At 42.1% G+C, this 21,834-nt stretch overlaps 1 protein-coding gene across 2 annotated transcripts in view; it reads right to left on the minus strand.

The window, feature by feature from the left end:
• The window catches only part of wscd1b (WSC domain containing 1b), a 42,487-nt gene extending 20,926 nt beyond the window's left edge, over positions 1–21,561 (minus strand). For both annotated transcript variants that reach the window (XM_061752421.1, XM_061752420.1), the window contains exons 1-4: positions 21,411–21,561; positions 19,720–20,360; positions 2,823–2,937; positions 1,731–1,915 (exon numbers count right to left, since the gene is read on the minus strand). In XM_061752421.1, coding sequence (XP_061608405.1) covers positions 1,731–1,915; positions 2,823–2,937; positions 19,720–20,110 — 691 coding nt within the window. In that variant the 5' untranslated portion in view covers positions 20,111–20,360; positions 21,411–21,561. The remainder of the gene's footprint in view (positions 1–1,730; positions 1,916–2,822; positions 2,938–19,719; positions 20,361–21,410) is intronic.
• Between the last annotated feature and the right edge of the window lie 273 nt (positions 21,562–21,834).

Here is a 21,834-nt window from a genome sequence, read left to right on the forward strand (position 1 = left end):
ACATTTTTCCATCTCATTATTTTAAATTGGCTTTCAAAATAAGTATTTCTGACTTTGGATGACCTTCTTTTTCTTTGACTTCTCTGACTTTTTATAATTGACTTACAATAAATAATTATATGAAACAGAAACAGCAACATTTCAAAGAACTACACTCACCAAACACTTAAATGAGTTTTAATATTGTATCAGAAAGCCTTGCCTTTTAAACTAATGCTTAGGTATGACTGTCATTGTCAGAGATCTATTTTTGTACTTAAATCTGTAGTTGCTGGTGAAAGTATAAACAACCAAAAGGGGCCAAGTACATATTGACTGCCATATTGTTTTGTTTTGGTGGTGGAAAAAAAAAAGAAATGCACCTGAACTGAATTTGTGGCTACACTGGCGCACTTATGACATGCTAAAACATTGGCATTATCATATAAACATTTCAGCAAACACACAATTGCAGGGAATCACTGTATTTAAGACCATGATGGTGGAGAGCTGAAAACAGCCAGGTGGGAATCGATGCGAATTACTTTCAAAGCTGAGAAAAACACCCGAGGCATGTTTGCATGCATCCTCAATGGGCACAGCAGAAGGATAAAAAGGGATGGAAAATATTTTTCAAGGAATTAATGGTGGCCTGAGGAAACAAGTGAATTGAGAGGCTGTTGCGGGAGTCGACTTGCTATGTCAGCAATTTGACGTTGAAATAATTTGTACAGGGTTAGAGCGCATCCAGATAGAAACATTCCTGATCAAATGAAGGCGAACTAGTGTGTCGAGTAGGCCTACTGTGTGACGGTGTGTGTGTTTTTTCCACACCAATCTGTAAGGATCCTGGGATCTTGAATCTTTACCCTCACATTCCTTTTTGTGAGTCACAGTTTTTCTAACTCTGCTTCCGTCGATTCATCTTGACAATCTGCGCCCTTTCCTCGACAAAACAGGTGAGCTTCTTCTCCTCACAGAGACTAACAAAGACTTTGCATTCTGACATCCCTCTGCTTTATTGAAACTTGGCTGAGTGAAGACATCGCTGACAGAATGATACAACTGCCCGGCTTCCAACTCCACCGAGCGGACCGTGACACAACGCTCTCGGGAAAAACAAAATTTGGCAGATTATGCTTCTACATCAACGAAAAATGGTGTACTGATGTCACGGTGCTTAACACACACTGCAGCCTAGTCTTGGAGACACAGTTTTTGAACTGAACGCCATTCTATTCACCACACGAGTTTTCCTCCATTATATTCACAAACTTCCTAAAGAAAAGCAGCACATTGACTGTCCCACTAGGGAAAACAACATTATAAAGCATTGCTATACCACGCTGAAGGACACATAAGCGATTTGTTGCCTGTGCAGCTGAAAAAACAGTTTGCCCCTAACAACTCTGGGGGAGTTTGGAGAGGATTACACTCATTGACCAACTACAGGAGACCATTCCCCCAAGCAGAGGACAATAAAGGACTGGCGGACAACCAGGGATTACTGTACATGCAGACTGGAAGGTAACATGTCACATGTTGTGGTTGGTATTCTACACTTGAAGTTCCAAAAAAACTTGATGTTGGTGACCCTGGAATGTGTTATATTTATTTCCACTAGCTAAATTTTGGGGATTTTTTTTCTGACCTTAGATCTTACGCTATATTTTCGTACTTGCATTTGTTCAGTTTGTGCTCCGAATAAAAATAAACTTCACTTCATCTTCACGGAGGAAGACTTGACTCACGTTTTCGGTGACCAGGCTTCTGCTCCTGCACCTTGTAAATGGAGAGACGTCCCACGCCGCCACAAGGAGACCCCCTCTCTCCCCGGCACGCCAGATTACAATCCTCCTCGGCAACCTGTGGGCTACTGATCCTGTTCCCACAGTGACAATCAGCGCCATACTCCAACCCTGCAAACTGGTACCCACTAACAACACACACACACAGACTCATGCACACACACACACACACACACACAGACACGTGCAACACATAATTATTGCCAATTATTGCCTAAAGCAAGGTCAGTCAATAACATCCAGCTATTGGCCTCAGGCTAAGCACATCGCACAGGACATTTGTTATAATTTCAATCTATCGTTTTCGTCAAACCTCCTTGCTTGAAATCTACAGTACATGATGTTATATTTATACCACATCCTTCTATGCTCATCGAGCAAATTATTTTTCGAGCTATAACATAGTAACTCCTTCTCAGCGCCTTCATCTTTATCCTCTGTTCTTAGAAAAAGACAGACCTCATCAAAAATGACCTTTCCATACTTGCTTTTGACGCTTCCTCGTAAATTGCCTTGACTTTTTAGTTTTTGCTAGTTGCAGTAATTGGCCCACTCGGTTAACGAGTAGGATTTCCATCCGTGTGGATTGGGGATGAGTGAGGGGCCAAGGGGCTATGTGAAGGAGATTTGGTTGGGTGTTTGAGAAGTGAGCAGTAAATCTGAATTCACCTCAGGTATTAAGGTATTACAAGGAATAATTCCTTGATTTTTCTTTGAAGAAATCCACCTGCTTCTTCACATCTTGGATTTTTCTGTGAAGTGTAGCTCCTCCAGCCACCAGCCACTGATGTCATCAAATTAAGCATGCACGCCCCCCCCCCCCCCCCCCCCCCTTCTTTCTTACTTTCACAACAGATCCGCCCTTATATTTACTTCTTTCAGCCCGCCTCATCTTTTACTGTCATCTGGCCACCTGGCTCTCCTCTGGCTCAACACACAGGAGGCTTTCATGAAGGAGACTGAGAGCTAAAGCATTTACTCAAACAGCAGGGCTTCTGTAGTCCCCTCATTGGGGCTGCGTGAAAAAAGCATTACCTTTCTGAGCAGGTGTCTTGACACAGAGAGCTGGTCATTTTCCGCAGGTCATAAAGCATAATTCCTCCAAGGGCTCGCTCGCTGGTGTTGTGCAGGAAGCAACCAATGTAGGTCCCTATTAATATCAGGAATATTTTTGGTCAGTAAATAGAGAAATGCATCCACCATAATATTGATTCTACATTGACAAACTTTTGTCTTAGGAAATCTAGAACTACAAATATAAAGTCATTGCATATTTCTGAAGCAAAGGCATGGAATGAATCAATTTGGCAATAGCGTAACAGTAAATCAACTGGACAGATTGGCCAATTATATTTACTCTGAGATGAAGGCAGGACTTCATACAGGACTTGCTGAAATACAATCAAAACCCCACTTTATGGTACAATTTGGAGTTCAATTAAATTTTCTGGAATCATTAGCTGCACAAGTGTGATGAAAACTTTGACTTTGAACGGCCATCGTGTGTTTTATACAGCAGAAAATCTTATTGGACTTAATCTCAATGAGCATGAAAAGGTTAACTCCATAAGTGTGAGTTTTGCTTTTTTTTTTTTTTGTGAAACCACCACAGAAGGTTGATGCAAAAAAAGTAAATGTGTGATGAAAACCACACAACGAGGAATCAAACTAAATATACAACTGATTATCAGTACAATACAGTGGTACTTTGAAGTCTGAACACTGAAATAGCTTATCGAAATATATATGAGGTATGTTACAAAAAAATTAAAACCACATGTATATCAAAACAGTGAGACATCTTTTGTAAGAATTAGATAAAGATTAAGGATTTTATGCCACATTTTACATCCCAAAACGGCTCAGATTGACTTGTCCAAAAATCAATGTAAATCAATAGGAAATGTGTGACCGAAACCATGACAGTTTGGTAGAAAAATGTCTATATATTTATTAGTTGAGATTAAAATGTGATGTTTTCAGATTTTTCAATCGTGGCGTCCGCTTGAGCCATCTTATTCCGGACCATGCCGAGAGCAAACTGATTGTCAGATTTATATCAAATTTCACATAAAACAATATAATAGTAGATCATCACCTTTCCATCGTGTCGAAATCCTACGAATGTGTGATTTTGGACGCCGAACTCATGGAACTTTTTCATCTTTGTCAGAACCACAGAAAATTTCATCTGAATTGAAATTTTCAAAAACGAGGTGGTGCTGATGCATTGCCGCTGGAGAAATTACTGTCCAAAACTAGGCGCCCTATGTGATGCTCAGAAATTGTCAACGTAACCACGGGTGGGTTGTAGCGCTGCCCTGGGTGGCTACGCATATTGCACTTATCAGAAACCGCCCCCTTATCAGAGCTCGCCACTGAGATGATCTTCACAGAAGGAGGAGTTTGGTAGCCGAGCCTGAGGATATGCACGGATGTTCGGGGCAGTGGAAAAACAGAGGCAAGAAAGAAGCCAATGCTGGAGGTGGACGGCAGCCCCGATGGCTAACTAAGGGAGCTAGAATAAATTCTGGCGAAAGTACTGCACTTAAAACTAAAAAGACAAATTTTGCAGGGAGAGGTGGCAGCCAAAATACACCAGTGTACTCACTTCCGGTTCCAGGACTTAAGTAAGCAGAATTACATTTCTCAAAAGACTTCTGCAATTTTGTCCAGTCTTAGCAAGGGTTTTTAGTGCGATGATAGTTGGAGATGATTGCCAAGAGCCGTATGGATGACGGAGAAGGGTTTTTTTTTCTGTTAAAGGTTTGATTCTGGCTCTACTTCTTTTTTTTTGCCCCAATTGGTTTGATAGAACTCTGTCTCAGCCGCTGGCAGTATTTAACAGGTTTTAGTGAACGAAACACTTTGACTAAATATGAATACAGGTATTGCTTCACTTGCTCCTGTGAAGATGACAGGAGCATCCAGGAACTCCTAACACAAGTTTGTGCATAAAGTGAAGAGCAACTGTACTGTCAAACCAGTCTGCCAGAAGCTATGTTGCCTGCCTTTGTTCTGTTATTGCCTCTGTCGCAGCAAAACTGAACTGTTGACGGAAAGATGGTGTTATCCAAAAGATTGATGCATCTGCCTGGGTGATGCTATTGTAGTAACTGGTTGTAAAACTGGTGGAAAAAGTACAGTACGTCCACCAATCTACAGGACTGAATAAAGCTGTGATTACAGAATGCTACCCCTATCTCATGTGCAACTGTTTCCAAACCTACAAGGTGAAAAGATGCTTTCTATAATTGACCTGGTGTACCAGCTACCACTACATGAAGATGACACAGGCCCCGTTAGCCTTTCAGGAAAATTGATTGTTGGTGTCGTCAAGGGCCTTCCAGGTTTCCAAAATGATTTAAAAGAATCTCATCGTCAATGGCCAAACCTTGACTACTAAACATGACAGGAATGCAGAGGAATGTTAATCTTTTGTTGTTTGAAGATGCGTCTCACATCCTGTTCATGGATGGTTAACGCAGAAGTCAGAGGTGTGGTTGTGGTCGCGGGTGCGGCCGGGTGGGTGTGTGGTATGAAAGTGTCCTTTTCAAATCTGCAGTAGAAGGTATTCAAGTCGTTGGCTAGTGTGCTATTGTTCTCAGCTTGGGGGGATCGTCGCTTGTAATTAGTCAGCGATTGGAATGCATGCCAGACTGATTTAGAGTCGTTTGCGCTAAACTGTTTTTTGAAATTTGCTGCATAATTTCTCTTTGCAATGTTAATTTCTTTAGTCAGCTGGTTTCTAGCTCGATTATACAGGGCCCTGTCCCCGCTCTGATATGCGTCCTCCTTAGCTTGGCGAAGCTGCTTAAGTTTAGCAGTGAACCACGGCTTGTTGTTGTTGAATGTGCGAAATGATTTTGTTGGTACACAAACCTCTTCACAGAAACTGATATAGGATGTAACCGTGTCCGTATATTCATCCATCCAGGCTGCCAGCTGAATTTTCAAAGACACTCCAGTCTGTGCAGTCTAAACAGCTTTGAAGTTCCATCTTGGCTTCATTTGTCCACTTTTTCACTGTAGGCTTCGCGCATTTAAGTTCTTCCCTGTACGTCGGTATTAAGTGAATTAAGCAGTGATCAGACGAGCCCAGGGCTGCAAGAGGAATAGCACGGTATGCGTTTTTTACCGTGGTGTAGCAGTGGTCTAAAGTATTATTTTCCCTGGTAGGACAGTCGATGTGCTGCTTGTATTTAGGGAGTTCGTGGTTGAGTTTAGCTTTGTTAAAGTCCCTGAGAATAATGAGGGGTGAGTCCGGGTGTTTTTTTTCAATTTCGTTGACTTGTTCGGCGAGCGTTAGCAGTGCGGCGTTCGTGTTAGCTTGAGGCGGTATGTACGCGCCAGCCAGTATGAATGATGCAAACTCACGTGGCGAGTAGAATGGTTTACAGTTTAAAAATAGCGACTCCAAATGACGTGACGTCCGTACACCATTTTTCGTTGATATAGAGGCATATCCCGCCGCCCTTTGTTTTCCATGTCGCGGTCCGCTCGATGAATGTGGAAGCCGGGAAGCATTACGGCGTCATTGGGTACAGCGTCGCAAAGCCAGGTCTCCGTGAAGCACATGGCCGCGGAACGTCCGAAGTCTTTACTGGTCTTTAACAGAAGATGAAGCTCGTCCATTTTGTTGGGTAGGGAGCATACATTCGCGAGGTGGATCGACGGGAACGCCAATCTGTGTCCTCTCGCGGAGTTTCACCTGAATGCCGACCCGTTTCCCTCTGTGGCGCCGCTTCCGTCTCCATGCACCGAAAACCGCCGACGCCACTCCGGTGAGTAACTCGGGGAAAAAACTGAGCGGATTTGCAAAAGTTGGTGACATTAAGTCCGGAGTAGCCTCCTTGATGGTTAGCAGGTCTCCCCCTTGTGTAATGATTCGTGTAAGGTCTCCAAAGACGGACGAAAAACACAAAAACAATACGAGAGAGCGCGTTAGTCGCCATCTTGGAAACTATGGATAGATTTACAATTTGCTTTGCTACCAGAAAAGTTCTGGGAAAAGGACTGGTGCAATAAGTTTTGAACTATGAAAAATGTACAGTGGCTCAAAACAGTCTTCAAACTCCTTGAGGTTTTAGCAATTTCAGAACCACATATGTAATTTTTTTTTGTTTTTTGTTTAGATTTAAAGTATTTTCACTCTTTCGTTCACTCGCCGCCATAACTGAAGATGTTCTTCCTGACTCTCATGGTAACCCAGAAAAAAAATGTCACGGATAATGGTCCTAAGTTCGCATCTGCCATTTTTGCTTCATTCATGCACGACAGAGATATGTTTAACAGTTTATTACTCTTCTGCTAATGGCGCTACTGAGAGATTCTATCATGCGCTCAGAGGCTGCATTCATCTGCCATTCTACAGTCACTGTCATGGTAGTAGACTGTAACGCACTGGATCAAGGTGCATTGTGCCTTGCCGCATATAGGAACATCTTTTTCAATGCATGAACTCAGTTATGGTTAGAAAATGCGCACAAAACACGACATTCTTCTTATGCCATCTGCCATGTTTCAATTCAGCAGTCTACTGTTCAGTTCAAAGACAACAGGACAAAATGCAGCGCTACTCAGATGCTAAATGGTGCACACAAGCCTTCTTTTCAATCAGGAGACAAAGTGGGAGTAAGAAACTCTCATCATGTTCCAAAAGCTCTCCCAAGATTCACAAATCCAGTGAGAGTGAAAATGACAATTCAACCCGATTATTATTCGGTTTTGGAAAGACTTGGAATGCCTTTCACCCTGCTCACTTTCCCTCAATTGCTGGGCAAGCCCATGATACAAGTGGACTGTACATCATTGCTCTTTTCACAATTATCCACGTGCTCATTACACGCTATTGTGGCACAACGACAATATTATGCCATAATCTGCATTACAAAATGTAATTATTGTGAATATTCGACTGGTACAGTTATCAAACAAAAGTGAAGTTCTTATTTTCAAACTCAGTTGCAATTATGATTTTGATTGTTAGGAAGTATTACATGTTTAATGTGCCTTATGAGAACAATTATTTCATTGCCATGTATTAACTTCAAGATAATTATTGTAATTTGACTTGCTCTTTATTTCTATCAATATGTGTGAATTTGTAATTTTTACACTGAGATGTTTTGTTTTGTCATTTTAGCTGCTAGAGGTCTCTATTTGAATTCAATATAAGTTCAGATGCTAGAAAACGAGGAAGAGTCAGACACTGCTTTCAGGAAATAGCTACCTCATAGTGCACTGAGGCCTGTACTGTCACCAACGATTAAATTGACTACAGCCCTGTTAAAATGATTACAGTGCTTTGCTTTTTATGAGTCCACATAACAGCATCTTCTTCTTCTTCTGTGCTGTTGTGGTACGCACCAGATGGGAGAAGACAAAGGCAACTTCTACCCCAAGAGATGCTAAATACAGTAGTCAGCGGTGATAACAATATGAAACGGTAATACTATTAACTGTTTCTCACAGTATACCAGTAAACTGCAAATCATCTCAACCCCCAATAAATTGTTGATACACACATCTTTAACTTGACTTGGATATGCTGCCTTTGTTTTGACAGCATAGCCTTTGCATCAACAGCTCGTCAGAGTAATTATAAAACCTGGAATGTGTGGTGAAACAGAATATCTAACCACGTCTAATTAATCATTACATAGCCTATTCTTATTCCTACAATGCTGTGAATGTATTTACAGGCAAAAAAAAAAAAAAAACCGGCGGGTAGAATGATATAATGCATTATAGGCAGCGACAGACTATTATGATGTGGTGACAAGATTAAGGCCCTTTTTAAAATGTCACCCAACTTCCGCCTTTGATGGTATCCTTTTCTTTTCATAGCTGACGCATAAAAGTCGTCCTTTCCAGACATTGTGACCTGAAGTGTGTCTGCGTGTGTTTTCTTCAGAAGACTTCATTTATATCAATCCCCTTAGGTGTGATGCGATCATATTTTTAGACTATATGGCACAGGTTTTACTCACTGAAGAATGATATGCTGTGAAGAAATGATTTTCTGTCTTTGGGTGCCTGGACTGCATTCTGTGTTGACTTTTAAATATTGTTCGGAATCTCTCCCAAGAGTCTGCTTTCCAAGATGTTTTTGCTTTTAAGAGTTCAAGGATACACTGGTGTGAGCTTCCCCTTTTTTTTTTTTTTTTTTTCTTCCAACATCAAATGAGATGCTGCTAAGGGCCAAAGAGAGAATCCAAAAGGTGTTGCAGAAGATAAATTTAGGCTGAAGGCATGTGGCAGCAAGGTGCGTAGAGAAGATGGGGAGCAAGCAGCAGAGAATGGAATATCTGGTGCCTACCATGCACTAGTGTATGGAATTCATGAATTCAATCTGCTAGAAATACTATTATCTATGGCACATTGGCTCATGACTCAGCAGCCAGGAAGAAAATTAGGATCTCAAAGCACAGTTTCCACCAAGCAGTACTGTATGGGACTCAATTTTGGGGTGTTTGTGTTGTCAAAAGTTGTGCTGGGTTCTGAAATAACAAATACATTCTGTACCACTTTTCAGCCCGTTTGGATTAGGTTACCAAGCCCAATCATAGGGAACCTAAAGGGTGGATGGAGCAAGGCACCCATCAGTTCAGTGATTGTTTCTTTTACAAAGTTTTTTTTTTTTTTTCTCTCCTGTTCGGTCGGCTGTTAGGTCCCCACCAAATCAATCGAGGGGCGGGCTCGAGCCCAGGGGTCCACCTGAGAGCTGCCCAGTGGACGGGACACGTTCCACACGACAGACCAGAGCGGTCTGGCGGCCGCACCGAGGCGTCCCGACAACTGGCAACCCGGTGGGGGCTGCAGGGACCCAATGCCAGCCCCCCAGCCAATCCCTGACTTGCCCCACCGGGTCCCCGACTGGCAGTCATTGGCCCTACCCTGTGTATCAGTGCCCCCCCGGAGTGGTGTGGTGCATTAAAATCTGGAGAGGCCCGGTGAGCCTTGGGCAGGTCTGCCAGGCACTGCTGCCTAGCAGCCAAACATCTATTATGGTCTATTATGGTAGCATCTATTATGGTAAATTGAGAATTCTAGTAATAGGAGGTCTGGTCACAGTAAATGTAGACTTCCTAACAGCCCTGTGTTCTCTTCCATGGTTATTTTGAAAGTGACATACTTGAACATGCACACAACCTCTGTTTTTTGCAGTATTTAGATGGGAACAATAACACAGTGACATTTAAAAGTTTGTTTTTAGGCTCTAAAAGCCATCATAATTATTTGTTCTCAATTGTTAAACTGTGTTTGCTTTATCTTGTTGAAATTAACTGCCAATTTACACTGTCACTTAGGTATAATGTGGCACTATTTGCATCAAGTAGCTGATGCAGCTCTTGGCGAGCTTGACCAGCTCCATGTGCTTGGCGTCCCAGCCGTGCTTCTGACCAGCCGAGCCAAGCACCTTTTATCTGGCATCCCAGACGACCACCAGAGCGTCTTGTTGTTCTGGTCAGCCTCAGGAACAACCTGGACAAGCGCATATGTCCCACACTTTTTTGAGCCTGCACCCGTTTACCTTTGTTGGCCTATTGTTTGCCTTTTTATATTTTTAGGAGAAAACTCCGATACTCCAGCTTTGCCTTCCCTGTTCTCTGTGCTTGGGACCACCTGCCTTTTGCCTGCACTATAGCTCAGTGGATCCTCACAACAGATCCAGAGGCAAAAGTCGAGATGAATTCATATTTTTCTCCATTTTGAATTTCAGGCATTACTGTACATATCTTGTGTGGTAATTTTTTCGAGTGAGTTACAAACTGGCGGCACGGTGGACGACTGTTTAACACATCAGCCTCACAGTTCTGAGGACCGGGGTTCGAATCCCAGCCCCGCCTCTGTGGAGTTTGCATGTTCTCTCCTTACCTGCGTATTTTTTCTCCGGGCACTCCAGTTTCCTCCCACATCCCAATAACATGCATGGTAGGTTAATTGAAGACTCTAAGTAGCCCGTAGGTGTGAATGTGAGTGCGAGTGGTTGTTTGTTTCTATGTGCCCTGCGATTGGCTGGAAACCAGTTCAGGGTGTACCCCAACCTCCTGCCCGAAGATAGCTGGGATAGACTCCAGCATGCCCACGACCCTCGTGAGGATAAGCGGTACAGAAAATGGATGGTTGGATGGATTGAGTTACAAACTACTGCTGGCATCGCATCAGTGTATTACTATAATTAGTGAGTACGTTATACCAAAGGTGAATTTTCATGATGTAGACCTTTACTATCACATTTGTTTTATCACATTAAGCCTTTGTCTGCCAGTTCTCTGAGACACATTTTGCAAACATCTGTCTGAAAGAAGGTAAATTACCAATGAGCTGACCTTTGCTACTGTCAAAAAAAAACAACACACTGATTTGTTGAAATATGGCCTAACTCAGCCAAACTCAAGTTTCATTTTCATCGTGCAGATTCATGACAAAAAATATCTCCAGTCACTTTATGGTGGAGCATGGGTTGCCAACACCTGGGGCGAATTAAGAGACATCATACCTGCCTACGGCTATGACCGACAGGGACTTCAACAGGCTGGGAAGGGAGGCGCCAACGCAACAAACCAGTTAAGAGCAGGAGGACGCTGTCAAGGCACCTATTGTAAATCTGAAATTAAGGTTATGATGCCATTTTGTATTTAATTAAAAGTATGACCGCTACTATTCCTACTAAGTATGTGCTTGCTCTTCTTTTGAATTCCAGGACTATGCCTCTCACACGCTGAGAAGGATGAGAACCAGAATCAACAGTGCTTTGCTTGAGCAACCACTTTGGCAACAGAGGCAAGGCAACTCGTCTTCAAGGGAAAAAGACAACAACCTGGAACACCAGCAGATGCTGCATTCAAGAATTAAAGAGATACTGGTGTAGGAAGCATCAACTTAGGTTAGAGTGCTACCTCACTAACCCACCCGGCAGGCGCTTTAATCCAAATGAAGAAGCAGCCAAAGACATTTGCAGCTGGGCTTAATGGAGGGAAGCGGTCCAAAGTCTCAGACTGAATAAAAATGAGTGTGCTTGGGTCAGACACTGTGCTGCTTTCTTAAATGCTAAGACAGATGACAGTGCTGGATATGATCGTCTCTGGCAGGATTGGAGGAAGAAGACTAACGACATGACCAAGTAAAAGGGCAAGCTCTAACCGACACTCCCTTCTGTGCGGTTGACTGCGTTTCCAATATTCTTCATGATCACTGATGCAAGGAAAGTCATCAAACCACAGCAGGCAGGGCCTCATTGCATGCCGCGCTAACCCAGGTCGGGGTCAGACGCTAACGCTTGGAAACTCCAATTATCCAGCAAGTTACGAGCAGGTCTCTTGATTTGTGTGTGCAAATAAATCTAATAGATTATTTTTATTTTTTTTTTGCAAAAGAAAAAGAGATTTTTTCAAGTACCTTCACAGATCTCTGTGTGAATTATTTGTAATGCAAAGTGATCACATAAAGGGACGTTTGACACATCTCTGCAAGGCATTCAGTTCCTTGTAGCAGACACACCATTTGAAATATCTCCCTTTATTTTGTTTGAGTGCTGTGGGTAGAGCTGCATAATCTTGATGCGACAGGGTAAACAATACCTTTTCCATCAAATACAATGTTTTTGGTGCTATTTTTGTACGTTTGCCTCCCAGTGTAGAAAATGACGAATGAAGCAATTTCAATCTAAAATATTTAAAAAGGGTATATTGCAAATTGATGACAGAGTATACAATATAAGTACAAGCATGTGAATTATGAAACATTGATTATACATAATTCCAGAGTATAAAACAAAGGTGGACCCCTGCAATATGTGACAAAATACCACGAACTTGGCATTTAGTGCATGAAATGCCAATGTACTTATTTTTATGCATGAGTGTCAAAACATAAAACCACAGCTCGCAGACTGGAAGTTGAAGTATGATGGCTTTTGCAGTTAAATGGCATAGCATCACACCTCCAATATCCATCCATCGTCTGTACCGCTTTATCCTCACAAGGGTCACGGGCATGCTGGAGCCTATCCCAGCTATCTTCGGCCGAGAGGCCGGGTTATACCCTGAACTGGTCGCCAGCCAATCGCAGGGCACATTTAAACAAACAACCATCCGCACTCACATTCTCACCTCCGGGCAATTTAGAGTCTTCAAACAATCGACCACGCATGTTTTTGGGATGTGGGAGGAAACCGAAGTGCCCGGAGAAAACCCACGCAGGCACGGGGAGAACATGCAAACTCCACACAGGCGGGACCGGGATTTGAACCCCGGTCCTCAGAACTGTGACGCAGCTGTGCTAACCAGTCGCACACCGTGCCGCACATCCAATATCGTTACTGAAATGTATTAATCTACCTTTCATACCTGGTTTCTAAAATATATTTTTATAATGAAATGGGATACACTGTAATTTAACGTGGGGTCATGTGGGTGTTAAATGGCTAAAAGCCTTATGGGTTCTGTACTCTGCTTGTTGCAATGAGGTTGCTAAGTAACCAGCAGATGGGTACTCTGAACCCCAACCCCCGGCCCACCAAAATTGGATGTTATTTTGAATGCAGACTCTAAATTGTCAATACGTGTGGATGGTTGTTTGTCTATATGCGGCCTGTGATTCTGGGTGGACCCCAACTCTCAGCAAGTCAGCTGAGATAGGGTCCAGCTAACCCATGAGCTTAATGAGGACAAGCGGTATAGAAAATGGACGACTGCAGTGGCAGCTGGTCAGTAGAGTGTGCCAGGGTGCCGTCCTACCGCTGAAATGAGTCACCTTGCATTAGACAAAAAAATAATGAAAATGAAATTATATTTTTATATCAGCACAATAAATAGTAGACAGTCAACCCTCGTGAGGAAAAGCGGTACAGACGGATGGATAAGGATAATTAAAAAAAATTAAAATAGGGTCAAGGTAGGGCGTTGACTTCCTGCGCTCACAAAGGAATGCACCCTCCCACCATGGAACTGACGTCACATCAAGTTCGACTATTGCCCATCGACTAGTAGAGCAAAATGTCTGCTCTGTCTCGCCGTTCTGTGTTGACATGTAGACCTCCGGGTGGAATCATGATTGCTGGCTTTGTGAAGTGTGCATGTGTGTTGATCACGAAAATTCTTGTTTTAACATTTCAAATATGACTAAAATGTTAGTAGTGTCTTTAACTAGTGATTTCTTTCTCACCGCTGTTTCAAGATTTCTTTATATTTTAAGCTGTTAAAGCGAACAATGTCTTTGCCTCGTGACTCCATCAGAGAGTTGGTTTGTGTGTTTATTTTAAACCCTAAAAATGTGTCAGCAGGGATAAATTAAAAGGGTAAAAATGCCTTTTATAATTTTAATGTCATGTAATCCAGCCATCCATCCATGCATGTTCTGAACCGCTTATCCTCACTAGGGTCGCGGGTGTGCTGGCAGGGTACACCCTGAACTGGGCGTCAACAAATGGCAGAGCACATATAGACATTTAGTTGAAAAGATAAATGAACGATGAATGAAATTAATGTTGTTAATAATGTTTACAATACGGTCAGTATACTGTACAGTAATCATCAGCCATTATCTATCCACTGCGGGATGAAGGCCTCTTCTTCATGTTTCCAACGTGGCTGCTTTGTGGCCAGTGGTATCCAATTGATAGTTTCTGTGGTCCAACTTTTGTCAGCTCTTCGGGCAACGTGGGCAACACATTTCCATTTAAGGCTTTTTATTTTTTGAATGACGTCGGTAACTCGCATCTGCTGTCTTATCCGACTGCATCTTTTCTTGTCGCGAATGCTTATTTTCAACATTTGCCGTTCCATGTTCCTTTGGGTTACACGAAGTCTTTGTATAACTTGGGCATTCGTAGTCCCAGTGTCACTACCGTAAGTGAGGACTGGTAAAATACATTGATCGAAAACTTTTCTTTTCAAGCAAATGGGAAGATTGTTCTTGAATATAACACGAAGCTTTCCATAAGCCTGCCAGGCGTTCAACTTCAGTGCTTGTATGTCGATCCATTGTTACAAGTTGGCCTAAATAGATGTAGTTGTCGACGGCGTCTAGGACATAGTCCTCCATTTTGATATCCTTTTGTGGACAGTAACGATTGAACATGACCTTGGTTTTGCTTGTGTTCATTTTCCTATCTGAGCAACGGCTTTCTAACTCCAATTCCTGACTAAGACACTGTAGTTGTTCAGCATCGTAGGAGAATAAAATGATGTCATCTGCAAAACGAAGATGGCTCAAATAAGCGCCGTTAATTTTTAGTACTTCTTTTTCCCAATTGAGCTTTTTAAATATTTCTTCAAGGCAAGCTGTAAATAGCTTTGAAGACAGTGTCGCATTGCCTGACCCCTTTTCCTAGACTTATTTGCGCTCTTTCATCATCAATTCGTATTGAACCTGAAGAATCGTTGTATATTGATTGTAGAATGTTAACATAGGTCGGCTCCATCCCTTGATTTACTAGCTCCTGCAGTATGGAAGTGGTGGTGACTGAGTCAAACGCTTTTCCATAGTCGATGAAGGCTACACACAGAGGCATTTTGTACTCGTTGTGTCGTTCGATTATTTGTTGAACTGTCTGTGTGTGGTCCATAATATTAAAACGGCTACGAAAACCCGCTTGTTCTATCGGCTGTGCTTCACTGAGTTTGATTCCTACTCGTTTGTCCAATATCTTTGCAAAGACTTTATAAATCGTTGAGAGCAGGCTTATTGGGCGATCATTTCTTAGGTCCATTTTATCACGTGCAGTTTGAACAATCCCGTTTAAAATTTCGTCGTTGTGTGTTGACAGATCTGTGTCGTCCAGCATTAGAATAGCTTTAAAACGATTAGCCAAACATATTTGAAACTCGTCGCTTCTTTCCTGAATTAAGTTTAATCTGGTAAAATTGGTCTTTAGAAGTTTCTTTCGTTCAAGTTGGCAGTTGATTTGCACTTTGACCCGAACCAATCTGTGGTCACTCCCAATGTCAAATTTGTTTAGGGTGTCGTTGGACAGGAAGTAGTCTATGATGTTAGTGTTACCTTTGGGGCTTATCCATGTCCACTTTCTGTTCCATTTCTTGTTAAAGAACAAATTGATAAAGTATAAGCCTTCTTGTTCAGCAAATTCTATTAAGCGTTCTCTTTCGTCTCTTGATCCCATTCCCTAGGATCCAATTGATTTCTCGGCAGAGTTAAGGCCAATCCTGGCGTCAAAGTCACCCATGACTATTCGAAATTTGTGCGTCGATTGACTATAAACGGTATAAATCCTCGTAAAATGCTTCCACCTCATCGTCGGCGCATATATTTGTGTCAATTTAAGCGAGTAACGCTTTCTAATAGAGATGGTACATGTGGCAATTGTATCGGAAACACTTTTGACGCTGGTAACGTAATTGGCGATACTTTTATTAGTAATGAAACCAACTCCACCATTGCGTCTGCTTTCTGATCTTCTGTAATAAAATAGATCGAGAGTCAACATAGCTTCATCTTTTTATGTATATATATATATATATATATATATATATATATATATATATATATATATATATATATATATATATATATATATATATATATATATATATATATATATATATATATATATATATATATATATATATATATATATATATATATATATATATATATATATATATATATATATATATATATATATATATATATATATATATATGATGGTAGCAGGCGGCACGGTGGCCGACTGGTTAGAGCGTCAGCCTCACAGTTCTGAGGTGCGGGGTTCAATCCCCGTCCCCGCCTGTGTGGAGTTTGCATGTTCTCCCCGTGCCTGCGTGGGTTTTCTCCGGGTACTCCGGTTTCCTCCCACATCCCAAAAACATGCATAAATTGGAGACTCTAAATTGCCCGTAGGCGTGACTGTGAGTGCGAATGGTTGTTTGTTCCTATGTGCCCTGCGATTGGCTGGCAACCAGTTCAGGGTGTACCCCGCCTCCTGCCCGATGACAGCTGGGATAGGCTCCAGCACGCCGCGACCCTAGTGAGGAGAAGCGGCTCAGAAAATGGATGGATGGATGGATGGATGGATGGTTTAGAATTTTTAAGTATTACCTGCCAATGGCAAATGAATAGATCTTGTTTATAGTTGGAGTCTGTGTTTATGAGTGGTATCAATATAAGAATGGCTTTCTTTTTATCCCTCAGGCAATTTCGCCTGCAAACCATTTGTGTAATTAAAGACTGTGTTAGAGTTATACTTGTTTTATCGAAAACTTTGCCAGGTGGCAGTTATTAAAACTGATCTCTTTCTGGCCCTCAACATTTTTCATCTGTATGACTCCTCATTGACCAGGTAATTGTCTATTCTCTTGAAGAAAAGAAGGAAAAAAAGGATTAAGAGCACTTGGGGGATGCGTTTCAAGAATGAGCCAGGAGAGCAAAAGTTCCACTGGACGGAATTCCATTGTATTTGTCATCTCAGCAAAAATGGTCAAAGCACTGACAACCACGGAAAGAAATCTTTAAGGATACATTCATGGACTTATTTAATTTTAATGTTTTTTTTCACAGAAGACGTTGTGAGGGCTTAATGCTAATGGTTATATTTTTTAAATCCAGTGGTGACATACAGTATTTAAGGTGGGAACGTGCTACATTTAATCTGTTACATTTACTCATGTAGCGTTTTGGATAAATTGTACCTTTCAGAGTAGTTTTAATGCATCATACATTTTACCGTTATTTGAATATTTATGTCAAGAAGAAACGATACATTTTCTCCGCTACAATTATCCACATGCCGCTCGCTACTTTTATTCATTAATTATTGCTTGCGCGATCTATTTTCAAACTTTCGTTTTCGACTTCCACAACAGCACCGTCGCACCAATCCAACGTAACTATAGTGATGTTTGACTCAAGTTTACCAATCAAACGACACAAGAAAGTCCCATGTCCGCACACAATGTCTTCTATCAGCCTTTGTGGGCCAATCACAGTGACTCAGAGTGAAAAAAAAAAAAAGCCGCGCCACTTTACATTTACATGCATTTACATTTCAGATTATGAAGAACCACAGCTTTATCATTCAGTGCCGTCTTGTAACATGAAACAGAACAAATAAAAAGCTTATACTTTATCAATAAATCTGGTCAACAAAGAAGCTTCTTCATTCAGCCGTTCTAGGTAATGGAGCAAATAATGTTTCTGCACGGTGGGGGATTGGGTAGCACATCTGCCACACAGTTCTGAGGACCGGGGTTCAAATCCCGGCCCGGCCTGTGTGGAGTTTGCACGTTCTCCCCGTGCCTGCTTGGATCTTCGTGGTAGGTTGAGTGAAAGACTCTAAATTGCCCGTAGGTGTGAATGTGAGTGTGAATGGTTGTTTGTTTACATGTGCCCTGCGACTGGCTGGCGACCAGTTCGGGGTGTACCCCGCCTCTCGCCCAAAGATAGCTGGGTTAGGCTACACTAGTGAGGATAAGCAGTACAGAAAATGGATCGATGTTTCTGTAAGGCCCTATACATGTGTTGTTGTTTTTTTTGGCCACCTAAAAACGAAAATGGTCACAGGTGCGTGTGGACTCCCATTGAACATGAGTTTGAATGTGATTGGTTTCACCTGAACACAGTCACGTCTCATTTATAGTTGGGAGTGCACCTTCATGCAGTCAGATTACATTTTATTGATTTTATTTAAGCTTTATTTAACCCGGTAAAACACCAGTTGACACAGAACATCTCTTTTCCAATGGTGACCCGGCAGCAAGTTAAACCCCAAGTCTAAGTCAATCATATTCAAGTTTATTTTAGTTGTTTATTTTCACGTTCCCTCTCAAAAAGATACAAAAACAAATCAATTGAGTTGTACAAATTCTAGGTCACAATAATGGTGTTTGAAAACAATGTATTTTGGTCTAAATTATTTTACATCACAAAAAACTGGCATTTGAACAGGGGTGTGTTGACTTTTTTAAGTCCACTACAGCCTTGTTCCTGCTGTTGTAATCTCTGTAGCCATTTGTGCTGTTTAACAAGTGGAGACCATTTCTTGGAGCTGAATTTGTCTTAATTTGTTATTTTATAACTATTTTGTTTATTATGTATTAGCTTAAGTGATATTGTTAAGCAACATCTGAATATCCGCATATTTTATTGAGTTATTTTTATTTTATTTGACAATGCTTTGATTTAAAAAATAAATAAATCAGAAGGTACTCAATTCCTCAGTACTTGCAGTTTTTTTCCACTGAGTACTTTCTTACGCTGAAGCAATTATATTGAGGACTTCTCAATATAATTATTATATTAAGTAATTATATTGAGTCGTATTATTCTAAAGTAACAGTACTCTTACTTGAGTACAATATTTGGCTCCTCTACCCACCTCTGGCAGTATTTCAAGAGTCATTGTGACCACTACAATCTAAAAGATGTAAAGCCTCCACATCTGAAAAAGTCTTCTAAACGTTCTAAATGTTCTCAGGTCACGATTATCTGCTCATGAATGAACAATGAAGTCTGCTGTGAATGTGTTATGTGAGCCCCTTGTATTACCACTGCCTCAGGCTATCTTCACAATGAGACACATTTCAACACGAACATACAATAAATGTGTAGGTTTTCTCCCTGATATTTTATTCAGCCTAAGTTTCGCTCCAGACAGCCTTTACATGAAGGTCATGCATCTTCTCTTTCATTGCATCTTTTTCACTGCAAACCGGCATCACATTTGATGAAATAAGAGTGGCGCACACTTTCCGTTAAAAATAGCGCAGATTGCGCGGTTGTTAAGTAGATACAAGATATATGTAGCTAGACGATAGACAGGCACAGAGGTTAATGGGTAGGTAGGTAAGTGCAGCAGTTGGGTAAGTAAGTAATTTGGCTATTGATACGTCGGCGGGTATGTAGGTGGAGGGTCGGTTGATATGGAATGGTTGAGTAGATTGAGAGATACAATGGATGAATAGAGCAATACCTTTATGGGTGGTCTTCTTTCGGGCAGGACTTGCATGCTCTGGACTCTCTGGTACGATACCATGAAGCCAGTGGCGATGCAGGTGTTGGACTCCCAGGCTTCGGGAGGCGGGCCAGGGCTGCCCGGCCTGGGCACCAGTGCCAGATGCAGATTGTACTGCGGCCCATTTGGAGCGCACCCTCACACCCATGCCTGCACTCCCAAGGGTGGTCGGAGGTGCTGCGAGTGACAGCAAGGGAGGAAACACGAGGAGGCTTGGCTGGGCTACTCGGATGTTGGACCGCTGCATGAGCAGGACGCTGCCTGCCATGAGATAGGCAATGCCCAGGCACAGCAGTAGCATCTGAGCCTGCTTCAAGGGGCAGTGCAGTCTGAAGAGCAGCACCGCCATGGCCGCTCCGGTTACACTCTCTCATCAAAGAGGAGGGCCATTTCATGGATTAGTTGCGAGAATGACAGATCTAGTAACCTACTTACAACTTCATAATCTTGGCAGGAGCTGCAGCTTTTGGCAATGTCGCAGACATTTAGTCTCGGTCCTTCGTTGGCACACAGTCCAACAGTGCTGGTGGAACAATGGATGCGTCACAGCAGAGAGGGATTTAATATCCCACTTTGTGGTCACTGACTCCAGGATGGTCCTTGGGGGAGACACACACACACACAGGCACGTAACATATGCAGCTGGATTTAAAGCACAAGTATGTATTACAGTCGGTGAGCCCATCAAAAGGAAAAAAAAAGTACAGTGTATATGCCTGGAGGATTAGACGCATGGTCCATCCAACTTGACAAGTGGGTTTGTGTTTGTGTCTTTGTTTGTGTTGTTGATTCCGCTTCTGATATTTGTCTGTAATCCAGAAGCCAGTCTGTAGAATTTGTCCTTTTTACGATTGTTTTAGACTATATTCTATTGCATATTACATAGAAAGGGAAGACACTGCGCGAGTTCATCAACCTTTCATACCATTTTTAATCTGGATTATCTTTCAGTGCAGATGTTCCATTTACTTGCAGTAGTGTCTGATATTGTGTATCTCACCAACACTAGCGCTGCAATCTGGGACGCAGGAAAATGACATCATGTAATATAAAAAAAACATAATAATAATAATCTGGAAAGGGCATTAAGCATGCCTACGAACTGAGATTTATCTCAGCAGGGTGACCTCTTCTATTTGCTTCCATTTGGAGATAAATTCATTAATATGTTAGAAAATAAGGTGTAATAGAGATACCTAAAATGTACGTTTATTCTGCGGTTAGAAGAGCTGTTTGAAAAACGATTTTTGACTTTCAAAAGCATCTTCCGTGCCACATCTGATTTTATTTTTTTTTCATTTTTTTATTTTTTTTTGTGCTGCTCCATAAAACAAAGTCCCCTTCATCTCAATTCTCTTGCTGCCTCGCTTGTGCAGACACTGCACCCACGAAAAGTAGGGGTGCGGTGCTCCCGAGGACAGAAGCAACAGTTTGCTGAACAAGTTAGGTTCAACTCCGTATTTGAATACATGAAACCGCATAATCGCATCGTCGTACCCTGGTTTCATCAGGCAATGATGGGAGCCCGAAAGAGAATGAAGCAAACACCTCGCATACTAAAGACGCCGAGGTCCGCAATTTCCAACAGCCCCTTCTCTTACACAATTCCCCACTATTTACATAAGAGGATGTTTGAACATAAAAATTACCTTCAATAGCGGATATCCACGAACAGCTACAATCACTTTCTCAGGTTATGGCCATCCTGCCTCGTTCCGGTCACCTCGGCTCGCCAGCGTTCCCAAAGCAGCTTTTATATAATCTCTCGCTCTCTCTTGTGCTCTGTCTCTCTCTCTCTCTTTCTCTCTCTCTCTCTCTCTCTCTCTCTCTCTCTCACACACACACTCTGTCACTGAGACGTTTGCACCGCGATAGACTGTACTGCACTGTGTGTGTGTGTGTGTGTGTGCGTGTGCCTGTGGTGGGGGAGTCAGTCTCATTTGCATCAATGATGTGCACGCGTCACGGCTCCTTCACTGTGCAAACGCGTGAGTCGTGTTCAGTAGTCCTCAGGGTGTTCAGCATGGTACCGTAGTGTAGTACCAGTCAAAGAGCTTGACTCGGTACTGACAC

Source organism: Phyllopteryx taeniolatus, chromosome 17 (assembly GCF_024500385.1).
Source record: "Phyllopteryx taeniolatus isolate TA_2022b chromosome 17, UOR_Ptae_1.2, whole genome shotgun sequence".
NCBI classification, from domain to species: Eukaryota; Metazoa; Chordata; class Actinopteri; order Syngnathiformes; family Syngnathidae; genus Phyllopteryx; species Phyllopteryx taeniolatus.